The 14,035-nt window shown below is 46.0% G+C and overlaps 1 protein-coding gene across 1 annotated transcript in view; it reads right to left on the bottom strand.

Annotated features, from left to right (window-relative positions):
• The window catches only part of asz1 (ankyrin repeat, SAM and basic leucine zipper domain containing 1), a 55,361-nt gene that overhangs the window by 16,165 nt on the left and 25,161 nt on the right, over positions 1-14,035 (bottom strand). Inside the window, exons 9-11 of the mRNA XM_080475662.1 lie at positions 12,300-12,356; positions 11,793-11,905; positions 8,396-8,501 (exon numbers count right to left, since the gene is read on the bottom strand). Of these exons, the coding sequence (XP_080331788.1) occupies positions 8,396-8,501; positions 11,793-11,905; positions 12,300-12,356 (276 nt within the window). The remainder of the gene's footprint in view (positions 1-8,395; positions 8,502-11,792; positions 11,906-12,299; positions 12,357-14,035) is intronic.

Raw genomic sequence — 14,035 nt, 5'->3', positions numbered from 1 at the left:
TGAAGGAACTGCGCCAGCACGCGCAGATGGTGTGGGAATTGCGTCAATGCCCGGGTAAGAAGCCTGACATTGACCAGAGGGTCCTGGAAATGGAGCCAAGGGAAAACACGGATTTGAGGCTTGAGGGCGATGAGTTGCCGACACCCAGAACGAATGCTGGAGGAGGGTCTGGTACACCCTCTCCGTCTGAGCAGAAAGGCGCACAACCAAACCAAAGGGGGCGCCACCCCCCCTCAAGGGGACGGGGACGTAGGCCCCCTCCCTCCTGACTAGAGCGGCGGCCCCGACCCACCACAAACAAGGTTTACCTTGTCGGGTGGGGGGGAGAAACAGGTGAGGCGGGAGAACGTTCAAGAACGACAGCTTCCCAGTCCACCGATTTGCCGTTCCTGACTTTCTTAGGCAATCTCGTGCACCGAGAGAACGCCAACCGCATCTACACATCCGTGGTGGTGGGAGGATGTGTAAACGCCCTCGCGCTGTTAGATTCCGGGTCCGAAATAAGCCTAATGTGTTCAGCCACCTTCGCCGAGCTTGCGAGAGCTCTGCTGTCTCTTGGACAGCCACTGCAGGTCGAAGCTTGCAGCATTAACATCAGAAGCTTCACTCAGGACACTTCACCCATCACCCAACGCGTCTGGGTGGATGTCACTTTCCAAGAGATGTCTTTGGTGCATCCCATCTATGTCACCACGCTGGACACAGAACCATTACTCATTGGCCAAGATCTCCTTAACCGATTAGCCCCACTGATCGATTGCCGTCGCGGGTACCTTTGGGCCCAAGTACGCAACCCGACTCGAATCGGTCCAGACATGGACCCTCCCTCTTCTGACAGCATGAACGCTGCCATCGAGTCCAGAAGTTCTAATCCCATGTGTACGCCTTCCAAAGAATCTGGCTCAAACACCCCTCTTGTCATGCTCCCTGACGGCCAGCAGTCGCGGCAGTCTAGGAGCTATCAGTCTCTGAGAGAGCATCCATCATTCCTATGCGCACTGGCGAACGATGGATCTCCACTATACAATCCCCACATCGTGGGGGGGGTACACCTGAATGGGACCTTGGTCCCAGAGACACTCTTGGCTCTGTGGTCAGAGAAATCTGCCATTGATGCCGATCTTCTAAAGGATCTGTGCCAACACAACGCACTCCTTGTCCAAGTGCAGCACCGCCATCGCCTGCTTGCTGCAGGGTCGCCGCAGACACTAATCAAAGCAACTGGTGTATGTGCCCTCTCCGTGCAGATAGGCATCGGCTCGCTGTTCTCGATTGGCCTCTCCGCAGCCAACTCGGTCAGCCTGAAGGCCCTTCAGAGACATGTCGGGGAACTCGAAGAAGAAATGCCGGAAATCCAACAGAGACTCCTAATACAGAGTGAACAGTTACAAGGCTTGACCAAAACGGTTCAGGGAACCATACTCACTGTAAACTTGCATTCTGCTTTAATCAATAACACCTTGCATGCCTTAACAACCTTGTCAAGTATCGTCAGTGAGGACATAACGTATGTGCGAATAGTCAGGGATCTTATGCAAGATCTCCTTAGAGAAGTCAGTTCCTCCGTGAGTAGCCTCAGTACCGGGAAGATCCCCACGTACTTAGTTCCACTAACACTGGTTGAACAGATTCTCAAGACCACTACCACCACTGTTGTACAACCTTCACAGGTACATCTGGCATATAGTCTCGGCAGTGCTATTCCGATCTCTGTGAACCCACAGAACCTAGAGTTAGGATTTATCCTAAACCTACCAATCATTGAAAAGCAGAATGTGTACCGTTTAAAAACCGTATTGAATGTGGGATTCTGGGAGGGTAACACACACGTACACCTCCGAACGCCACCCACACTCGCCTACCACGACGACAACCCCTCACTCTACCTGGTCCCCAATCTCAGCATGTGCACAAACACCAAAGACATTCACTGGATCTGTCCCAGCAACCCTTTCATTAGAGATGTCACCAACTATCTATGTGGGCTGAGGGCAGACGCCCCGGAGCAGAAATGTCAAGGTAGTTTGTCCATCAAAGATGAAGGAACCGAGACCAGAGTAGAGAGAGCAGGTAGTCGATGGCTCGTCAACACACCTCATTCTGAAGCGACCATGTCCTACGACCGCCATGATATAGCCACCAAGCTCACCCTGCCCAATCAAACAATATTCCTCAATGTCCCACCAGGGGCTACAGTACACATTGACGACATAATCCTCCATCATCTCGATGCCGACCGACACGAGGTGGAGATTGAGATGATGGATGCATTCGTCGGGCACAATTTCACAATTGATGCCACCCTCCAAAGCCAGCTTCTGGCTGAGGGAACCAAATTGATTAAATTCAATTTAAAGCCCACAGGGCTCTCAGCCACTTTCCCTAGGCGGGCAGGTGGACACCCATACCAAGACCATCCCATCAGCATGGCAGCGCTCGGAATGTTGCTCAGTGGCTGGATCATCACGGCCGTAGTGGCGTACGCGATGTACAAGTACATCCAGAAACTACAGGCCCGACTGGATTCCCTGACCCTGGTCTCGCCACGTTTTGTGGGCCCATCCACAAACACACAATAGGCCAGCCCTCACCCAACCAAGAGGTGAAGGCACGGCCTACTAACCCTTTTCCTAACCACCCGTTCCCTTCCTATTTCTCACTCTCCTGTCCCTTTCCTACCTCTTTCATGTTCACTGGTGACGACCCTTAAGAAATGAAATGTATGTGTGCTTAGATAGTTAGAATAGAAATAGTAAGTCTGCCCAGACTAGCCTTAGCCTGCCCAGACTAGCCCAGCCTGCTCAGGAAATAACCTCACATGTGAACTGGTGGACAGAGAAGGACAGTATGTTTCACAGGACATGGGGACGTTCACAGATTCTATGGATTGTTCGGCCCAGGTTTGCTCCAAAGACTGTGACCTGCATCCCACTCTTCGGAACAAAGGGGGGATGTTGGAGCCAAAATCCTTTGTTCACTCACCCTCATGAGGAAGGGGGGGGGGGCGAGGAGGGGGGTGAGCCACGTTTCTTTGAGAACAAAGAAACCATGTGCTCAACCCTGGAAAATTCGCCATTGATCACATGACCCCCCCCTGGGGGGGCCCCCGGGTCCCCCCTCCTCTAGCTGCGGCACTGCGGCTCGACGGCAGGGGGACCCAAAATCCCGTCATCACCGGGTCACCGGCCCGGTGACGCGCAAGCCAACCCCGCGTGGATTGGCTGAACCACGGCCAACGCCGCGGGGAGCCCGGAAGACATCATAACGGTATAAATTCAGGCCCGGGAAGAGATCCAGCCTCTTCCAAAACGAAATCGCGTCAACCCAGACGCACCTTTTCGTAAGGAGACAAAGCGCCTCGTGTTAACGCACCTGGACCGGGCCTGAATTTTCTTCACCTCGCTGGACGAGCTCAAGAAAAGCGGGAATTCCCTTTATTTTTGGTTTCCCCTTCTTTTTTTCTTCCCCCTTTTTGTTTGCATCATCCGGACCCCGAGCGCGCGCTGCAACCGCACGCTCGTCTGCAGACCGACCTGAGCATCGCTTCTTCACCCCCCCCCTCACCGCAAGAAGCTGCTGATCGCCCCTCGGATCACACTACGGGTTTCCCCTCCGTAGTCCACGTCAGGTCTCTATTTTCTGGGACGCCAGAGAACCGCCCGCGGCCACAAATCGACGGATTTCACCTGGCCACGGAAGCACGTTTCCCCCTCGTCCAACCAAGTAAGGCTTAGAGTCTGGGCAGGAATTAGAATAACGTGATATTATTATTGCTGTGTGTTTATTGTTGGTACTTGTAACTTTGGGACGCCGATCCCTGTTTCTGAGTACTTTTGTGTCTACGCGTGGACGGCCATCCACGCGAATCATCGCACGCACGCGCGAGCCTCCTCATCCTCAGCTCACGCTTCTGCTCCCAGAGTCCATATCTGCCTGAACAGCCGTTTTTGGACTCTGTACGTGTAGCTGAGGCGGTCGCGTCAGTGTACACAGTCAGACACCCCCTCCTCTCTCCTCTCTCTCTCTCCTCTTCTCCTCTGTTTCCCTGTTCACTAACCAGCGCACGGTACGGCCGCCGCTGCCTCCAAGCGCCTCCTTTCAGTGCGTCCCTGGGACCGTGTGTAGTTCACTGCGGCTCGGATTTCTCGGCCACAAGGAATCCGGCGCGCTCCCGACGGCTACGGCCCGTGCGGAGCTCAGTGACGTCACGCTATCCCAGGCAGAGCACGCCGAGCGCCTCTGGTGACCGGGTGGGTAATCACATCGATTTCCTCGCCGGGTCGCCGAGCCGTTTGGCGCCCTCTGGTAGTCGCGTGGGTAATTGCAACCGCTCGTACCGCCATCTGGTGGTTGCATTAAGTCATCACAACTGCCCCGCGCGCCGACGCGCACCTAGTGGCCAGATCGGGTGATTACACCGGACCGCCGACGTCTACCTCCCTCTGGTGGACGTTCGTGGTCATTACCCTCTCACCAAGTCACGCCCCTTTCGCTCCACAAACCCGCACACACACACACACACATCGCTCCCCACACTCGAACACACACACACCCACTCACACACATCGCTCCCCCACACTCGAACACACACACACACACACACACACACTCACACACACACACACACACTTTATTAGCTGGCTTTGTTTTGTATTGTGTTGTTTTATGAGATCTTGCTTGATGTTTATTGATTAGATGTGATTCATAGATTGATGATTTAGGAATAGACGTTTGTTAATAAACACTTAATAGTTGAATTGAACGATTCTTGGTGGTTTTTGTGTGCTTTTCAGCGACAACTGCTGGTTGTAACAGTCAGTGCTCGGATTTACAGCCTTCCTTTCCTGCTTCAGTTAAATTGCGATTATCATTTCAATCAGAAATAATAATTTAAACATTTTAATTGAACTTTCTTTTTTTAAGACTGATGTTTCGTTTAAGACCCTAACTTCAGCTGGTGCCCCGACTTTGATTAAGTAACGGTAATATTCAATTGATTAATAGTTTGAATGGTTTAAATCAATTTCAATGATTTTAACGCTTTGGGTAATTTAACACACCTAGGAGGCGTTGGCGAATGAATGCAGGTTTTCCACGGGAATAACCCGCATTGCTTTTAAATAATTTTAAGTGTTTCATCGCATTTTCTGTGGTTAATTACCCGCACTATTATTGATTGATCTGTTACCCAGTTAACCTAATCACAACTTGAATTGTCTCTAAGCTATTGTTCATTTATTTTTGTTGCAGATAGATAATTTGTATGCTTTATTAATTAATAAATTAGTCAATTTATTCAATTAATACTCAAGAGTGCTTTTAATCATTTTTAAGTGGTTTTCGTGCATCTCAGCATCCAATTATCCAGTATTATTAATTCATAAAGCGCAAGTTTATCCAATTAATAATCCTAACTGCATTTAATTCAATTTCAGTGGTTTAGCTCATTCAAATAACTCATTGTATTTAATTAGTAAACCCCGACTTTACTTAATTAATTCCAACTCCTCCTTGATTACTCCCGATTGTTATTAGATAAATAACCAAACTTGTTTGATTAACAATCCATTCTAAATTACTTGCAGATCACCTTCGGTGGTCCACTCCACCGAAGTAATTCAGCCTCCCCTCAGTTATTGACTTACAAATCGCAGGTTTGTTTCATTGATAACTTGAATCATAGGTTGCTCTCCGTAATTTAATCATCACTCGTAATCAAGTACCGTTGTTCATTGATAGGTCAATAGCCATTTGTGACGCCTTCGCAGCTTGAGCTTTTCCCCGGTTACTCCAGCGAGTCGCCTCCTGTGGGTCCACAGGCGCTTCGGTAGGTCACGCCACTGACCCGCAGTTGTCAACAAAGGAGTGACCCGTCACGCCTGTTGACCGGTCGTGCCACTGGTGGACCGCCTTCGCGATTGGACCCCGTGGAGGTTCCTCCCGTCAGGCGACCCTTTTTAGCTCAAAGCTGTTGGCCGATAACTGACTATTTACTCCAATCAACCTTTATAGCTTTGCATAACTTACACTTGGTACATTACCTTAGTAATCTATTACTCCAGTAATCCATTACTTTGGTGGCCTACCGCTAGTGATCAGTAATTGTCAACCCGTAAATAACAATTTACTTCTGTTTGGCGATTCGTTTATATGTAAATTACCTCTGACAGGGTAGAACCTTCCGGTAGCCTACCACTAGGGTAATTTGCATATTCTGATCACACGCTGACCCCAACATTCATTAAACAAAGACATTATCGCCACATGGTAGCTTGCAGAAGACGGCTGTGCTCTCACCAACTTAAGGCTGGCAAAGAGAGCGATTCAACTCAAACACAGACTCTTGAACATGACAGAGGCGGTCTTTTCCCTACCCGGGTCCTCAGTGTGACCCATGACCCCATGACCACTCCGGCCAATCACAATGGACTCCTGTTCTCTGAGGCGGGGTCCAGTTTGCAGTCACTTCCTTGTTTACATTGCAAAAAGCTATTGTCTCCAAGTATCAGCAAAACCAACATAGTGGAAAATGGAGGGAAACACCAATCCTATCGGGTACGTCCAAATTGTCCCTCCTATCTCCTTATCTATGGACTTTACCTTCACCCTGGATGACATCACGGGGTTAAGGAAAGGTGTTAGGAGACTTCCTAAAGGAGTTAGTGAAAAGCGATCGCGGTGGTGTGGCAGTCGGACCACCCTTTCACTTAGTGACGTCATAATAATCTGACGGCGGCGCAAGTTAGTGAAGTCCGCCATGGTGGGGGAAGAACTACAAGTTTCCAAAAATGGACTACAGAAATCGCATTTCTACCACTTTCCCCTGTGGCTCTAACCGCTGACATAAACTCAAATATCTCAAGGTTTGAATTTAACTCCAAGGAAAAGAGGCAGCCAGGCTCCAAGGAACTAAAGGTAAACGGCGAATTTAACGGTGAATAAATAACCAATGCAAAATGAGACAAGGCTGCACAAAAACTTGACTTTTCTGTGTTGGTTTTACAGCATCCATAACATTCACATTTGGGACCTGGGCTCAGATGATTTAAAGTTGTTCTAAGCAGATTATTACTTTGGTAACTTACATGATCTGCTCCCTTTTTCGAACATCGTGAGTTTTCCTGAACGCTCGGATGAGCAGGTCTCTTTAAATGTTTAAAAATTGCAGCAAGGAATTGTGGGGGAACATGAGCGGGTCTCCTTTGACAAAGGAAGCATCAGTGGTTCCTAGGCTAAAGGAGGTTCTAAAGCAGGGGTGGGCATTCCTGGTCCTCGAGGGCCGCAGTCCTGCATGTTTTCCGTATCTCCCTGCTCAAACCAACTGAGTTGTCATGATGCTCTGCAGAAAGCTTGATAACGAGCCAATAATTGCTGTCAGCCATCTTGATGTGAGGACACACAGAAACCGTGCAGGACTGCGGCCCTCGAGGACCAGGAATGCCCACCCCTGTTCTAAAGGAAGCAACCAGCCTCCTTTCCTTTGCTTATTGAGAATTCAGACAGTCCTCATCATGGCCGCCACACAAAACACTTCCGGGGTTCAGGAAAACTCGATAGATAAGGAGATAGGAGGGACAATTCGGACGTACCCATTGTGTCTAACAGTGAACCCAAAATGGCAGACTACATCAAGTTAAAATACTCCAACAACACTGAGACAAGGTTGATACAGCAGTTTATATTTGTGTCCAATTATTGCTCATTAAGCAATAATTAAACTTGCTGTGTTCATTTTGAGCTGTTTCACAGAAATTATTTAAATAAAATGCACAATTCTCTGTTTTTCTTTCTCCTTATGAAAATCTGTTCTTAAGTTACCTGGGTAAAGAAAGGCTGAACCAAAAAAACATTTGTTTAATAAAAGAAAAATATGAATTGAATAATCATAAGAATAATATTAGGATTAGCACAATAATCGTTAGTTATCGGCCTAAAAGGCAATAACTTAAAAGCTATCAGAGGGAAACGAGAAAATATTTATTATATCCAATTTTAATATTGTGAAGTCATGATGTGAAAAAAATGAATGATTACACAGTATTCATCTCATCTTCAAGATAAAGGAATGAGGAAGTCCGTCTGAGAACTAGTGAGATTAAATTAGTTTAGCCTTCCGTCTCCAATATTAGTATATTGGAGGCTAAATAAAGTATGGGATATACTCTTAATTGTGAACCCAGCCACCGTCATCATCATCATTTACTCTCTGACGTCTATGTTCTAGTAGCAAGTAAGTTACTATATAAGCTACTCTACAATATATGTGGAGCTATGTGCAGAGCGCCGAGTTATACAGTGTTCAAGAAAAAGAAGCAAAAGAGAGAAGGAAATACAGGTAGGTACATTTTAATGAACTCTGCAGGAAGTTCCCCGAGTGTCTGCAGGCTGTCTCTACCTGAGAGTTGTGTCGGGGGAAACGGCTGATGGTGTCCCGCATGATCTCCGTCAGGTAACAACACTGCTGATTCACACTGAGGAGGAAGTTCTGGAGATCCTCAGTCCTGAAAAACAGTTCAAACTTCATTACAATAAAGATTTTTTTACCCCCTTTCACCATCAGAATCCCCTGAAATCCTCAGAGAGTTTAATCAATGTCAAGACGACAGCGTCACGCAGGCGCTGCAGACGTTTAATCTGCGCATCCATGACCTGAGTCTGCAGCATGGGTCTGCAACCTTTATGACCAAAACAGCCTTTTTGGGATTTTTCCACCCAATCAAATTTACCTGGAGCCACAAAGCACGTTGAACCTTTAGCGTTCAGTTCAGTGTGCCATGAAAACCTCTCCCACACCAGACATACGGCAGGATGGATCCATGCTCATCAAGTCTAGACTGATCACAGCAGAAGATGTTTTTCCGATGTTTGCTTGTCCTAACGTTTGGGAGTCGGAAGCCTCTGTGACTCCCGCTGTGGTCTTTTGAAAATCCCATTGAATGTTTAGTTCTTTAAATATTCAATACCACCAGTCATGCAGATGTGCAAAGATGTGTTCAGGTGCTGCCATGTGATTGGCTGATTGGACTACAGCACTGATTAGTAATACTGTGAAGTTACCCGTCAGTGATTCACTCCTATTAGGTGTACTTGTGCTTCTTTGGGTTTCGTTTGCTTTATTAATACAATTAGTGAGATTTCTACATCATTTATGGCTCTGGAATATATGTCTTACAATCCAAACCCATGCTGGTGAAGTTAACTGATGACTGTTCTTCAATATAGGATAGCCTTGTGATAAACGGTTGATCAAGTCCCAATAATTCACAGTGCTTTTTCTCTCCATCACACTGCAGCGAGGCTGAGCTGTGTTTCATGTCAGTTGTATTTGAGATGTATCACAGCCTGGATGAAGATACTCTGACTGGGAGAGGCTTCAGATTCCCACCAGTCCATTGTGTGGTCGGTGAGTGTAAACTGACAAACACAGTCTAATGAAAATGTTTTGCCGTGACAGAGCAGACAGATTAATAGTTTGGACCAAACTTTGTGTTCACAGAGACAGCAGCAGCCGATATTATGGAAAATTAAGCAGGTGGCTGAGTCTTCTCCTCCTCCTCCATGCTGTCATCCCTCCCTGAAAACATCCACCTTAAATGATTAGTTTTTTATATTCATCAGCCCATGGGCCATCTCTTCCCATCCTCTGGTCCCGTGGGATATTGATAGCTCTTATCTTAATGGTCCATTTCCCCATGTGAGGGTCCTGAGCAGCCAGTCGTCCCGGCCCTCCTCACACTCTGTCAGAGGGGCCAGTAAACACTGTCAGTCAGCCCGAGCTGCGCCTCACCTCCCTTCTTCCTGCTGTTAGTTTATCTAGCGGGCAGAGACTGATGATGGGCCCAGTCAGGAACGTCGCAGTAGATGTCCGACTGCCGATAGAAGATGCATGCGTGCTCCTTTTATTCCCACTGGCACTGGTGTGACTGTAAACACTGTCACCCAACTATCATTCGCTTAAAGTGTGGACTTATTTCTGTCTGAGGTGACAACTTTATCATCAAGTGATGAACACAACCTGGCTATGTTTGACGGAGCCTCTAAAGACATTTCCTTGGTTAAATACTCATCCTCTATAAAACTGCTTTTTTAATCTGACTGAATAGTTTCAGTGAGAGATCCACCCATTTACATGAGGACTGAATATAGCGATCAGACTGATGTGCAGGTTCATCTGCACCCACCAGTCAGTGGTTCATTTCCATAATACTTTGTGACATGATCACGTGACCCAACATCCAGCAGGAAGTACCGAAGATGGTTTTGTTTCTTCAGAAAGTGAAATACGAATTTTTATTTCCCTTGTTCAAAGTCTGATCAGGAAAAGTGTAGTGCTCCTTCTGAATCCGCCAGTCCAGCTTTGAGCGAAATATTTTCTCTAAACAGCACAGTGAATTGTCACGTGGTGATGTTACGGAACAGACATGCCAAGTGAGAAGAGTCTGACTCCAACTATGGAGACGGGATCAGAACCAGTGAGACCATGGACTCTGTTCAGAAGAAGGATGGAAAGGAAACAGAACTCTGGTTCCTTTCTGAATGAACTTTGTTGGATCAGGACCTGTTCACATGGAGGTTTTTACTCTGATCAGAGTTTATCTTTATCTCTGTCCATGTAAACACCGCACAAATACTTTGTTAGGGTTAGGGATGTTGACTATATTTTGAGCACGAATACTTAGGGTTCATTCGTTAATTCCAAACGGTCTGTCCGTTTCCTCTCATAGCTTCTCCGCTGGCTGCGCTGCTTCCAGACGTGTAGCCTCACGTTAAAGCTTTCAACAAATCACATCTCAGCCATTATCTTTAGCCAGGGTCATTGAAATCTGCCCGAGGCCTTCAGAGTTGATTCTGAAGGTGTCTGCAGCTCAAAACAAGTGCCGACCACGCTGTTGCTTCAACCAATCAGATTTTGAGTTGGCGACTCGGGGCCTTCTAGAAGGCCTATGGCTACGCCAGCATATTCGAGCCCTCTGATTGGATCGTCACAGTTTACTTGCCAGCACTGTTATAGGCAGCGAGCCGTCCAGTCGTCCTTTGGACGTTAAAATCATTTGGATCCAGTCATTACATACTCAGATGTGAGGTGAAGGAGCTTAAAATGCTACAAAGAGGTGGGCAGACTGAAGGGGAAATAAATATTATTAGTAATAATAATAATAATAATAATAATAATAATAATAAGCGGAATAAAAGGTCCCAGACATGTCAATAAATACGGAGCATTTATATTGTAATCTCTGAGTGGACATAGTCCTGTCTTCTGCTGGACGCCATCTGATTCAGCATGGTGGAGGGTTGGTGGAGTGATGGGGTGCACTGTGATGGCTGTTTGGCCTCTGCTGTTGTCCCTCCTTTGCTCATTGCAACCAGCCATCACCCCTCACTTTACAAATCATTACAGCTCCGCTTAAACCATTAGACCTGCTCAGGGCTGAGCTCCAGAGGCCGGCAGGGGAGGGAGAGTCAGCCCGGACGGTGAGCTGCTCATAGAGTTGATGGACGACGTCCAGCGTAGGAGGACAGGCTGAGGTGGAGGTGGGCTGAATGCGGGGGAGGGTTAAGGTGTGTGGCTGACAAGTGTTTAAATTCATGCTACTAATGTCAACCGTTGCTGGAACTTTGTGCTTATCAGAAATTACTGATAGGCTGAAGAGTTTCAGACAAACACCTGTTGAAAAGCTTTCTGACATATTCCTCAAAAAACCTCATCGAGTCTACACAGTGAACTGTTAGACCTTCTAATCTACAAAACATGCCCTGATATATATCTGAAGGTGCCTGTCAACTCGTACCCAAGGTTTGAAGCTCCAAGCTGACCGATGGTGTCCAGGTCCACTTTGTCCAGGCTCATCAGCTTCACATTGCTCAGAATCGTCTGCTGGTCCAACTGGTCTCTGATTCCAATCTGAAGAAGACAGGTTGGGTTGGTTATTCTCTGCAGGTGTTAGAAGTCTACAATACTGTATCTGAAAATCACAAATACGTTATTTTGCTCTTTACAGAAGCAATTAGCAGTTTCATGCATAAAAACTGTTCTATGATTTATTCTCAAACAGCACTGAATCATTTTAAACAGACTTTTACATTCATAAAACCTGTGTTCTCTTGTGCACAACGATATAAATATTCAGTTTTGTTGGTGGAAAGAAGTATAATTACCTTAAGTAAGACACAATCTTTTTAGAATAACATGCATTAGTTATTTAGTCCAGACGAGACAAACAGCTCAAGTCTTTCTAGGTCACCAACAAACACTGGAGTTGACTGATAAGTACACAGATGTTACAGTGTTCTTTTACCTTCTCCAGGTCCTCCTTGTCCATGGTCATCAGGTAGCTCCAGGTGATGTCGTGTTCCTGAGAGAGAGAGAGAGCGAGAGAGAGAGAGAGAGAGACCAAATCAAAACTCCTGCAGCACCTGCATGAAGCCCACAGTGAAGTACCTGCACAGCTCACATGACCCCTGGTTTAATTCTCACCAGCCCCATCACTCCACTCTGAGCAAAATATGTAAACTACACCTCTGCAGACACTTTCCCAAGCATGTTAGTGTCATTCTGTCAATAATGCAGCTGTGTGTCAGACGCTCTGGATCTCACCCGTTACTGTAATACTGGAGTGTATAACAGCAGCCCGTCTGTGACACCAGGTGGAAGACGGTGAGGTTAATCAACTTTCATATCACAGAAAACTGACTAAACACATGCAACCAATCAGATGAGCCCTGCTGCTCCAGCTCAGCTCGTGTTGACAACTGATCATATTTCCTTTCATTATTTCAACATCAAATTGGAGACAGCAGGAGAGAAGAACAAAAATCAAGAAAAATTACAAAAAAACAACATCGTTTACGGACTTGAAAAACTTGCTGGAGGAAGAACACGTGCTGAAAAAACAGTGGGGTCTTCTTATAACTGAAAAGAAAGCACAAACAGTTTTTGTATCTATAACAAGTCGCACTAAGTACATTGCCAGATGTCTGACGAGTGTTGTCACGATACCAACATTTTGGTATCGATACCGATACCACCATGTAGTTCAATACTTTCGATACTTTTCCCAATAAAAAGAGAACACAAAAAATGTCATTAGATACAGCCTGTCTTAAGTAGGACCAATGTCTTTAAATGGTATGTTACTATGCAGTAATCTTAACATTAAATGGTTTAAATAAAATATTTTCATATTATACTCATATAATTTTTTATATTTATAATACCAATATTTATAATAGCTTACATTTTTTTCCAGAGCTACAGTTTCATGGGTATATAAGTTATTACTTGTCATTCTTTGAACTCCTTATGCAGGTCTGGGGGTTTGTCCTTCAGGTGTTTAGCAGGTTAGTATTGTTTCCACTCTTGGCCAGACATGTTCTCAAACACCGTTTGCACAGTGGAGCTTCAGTGTTGATCGTTTTGAAAATACGTTTTTTTGACATAGGTAGTGTGAAGTGCTTAATCAGTTGCGGATCTCAGATCGGAGCGCAGGAGTGCTCGCGCACCTCGTCTCGGAGAAACCAGAGTGTTAAAAAAAAAAGAAGAAAAGAAAAGAAAGCGGAGTGCTGTTTTCCACACTTTTCATTGTCCAAAACATCCAAAACAAGTCCAAAAGCGGAGCAGCCCGCCGACGCTTCCCCCACAGAGAGACTGACGACTCTCCTCGGGGCAAATTACAACACAGTGAAGCTCCGCGGCGACGTAAAGAAAGATACCGGTACCGGCCGGGCCCAGTATAGTATCGTTTTAAAGGCGTCAGTACCGCAATACCAATACAGTACTGGTATACCGAACAACCCTATGTCTGTCTCAAGAAAATATTTTTCCATGAGTATAAATATATATATACAGTACATATATACGAGTGGTGTCAAAATAATGCGTTAACTTAATTAATTGATTGAAACGTTTAACTCGTTATATAAAATATAAATGTAATTAATGCTGTTTTGTTTACTTCTTTTTTTTTTGTTATTTTTTTTAACTCGCCATGCACCGTGACTACAGAGCAGCACAATATCGAGTGGAATAATATTA

This window comes from Lipophrys pholis (genome assembly GCF_963383615.2).
Source record: "Lipophrys pholis genome assembly, chromosome: 11".
Lineage (NCBI taxonomy): Eukaryota > Metazoa > Chordata > Actinopteri > Blenniiformes > Blenniidae > Lipophrys > Lipophrys pholis.
Note: the sequence above shows the minus strand (reverse complement) of the source record. Positions and strands in the feature narration are given on the sequence as shown.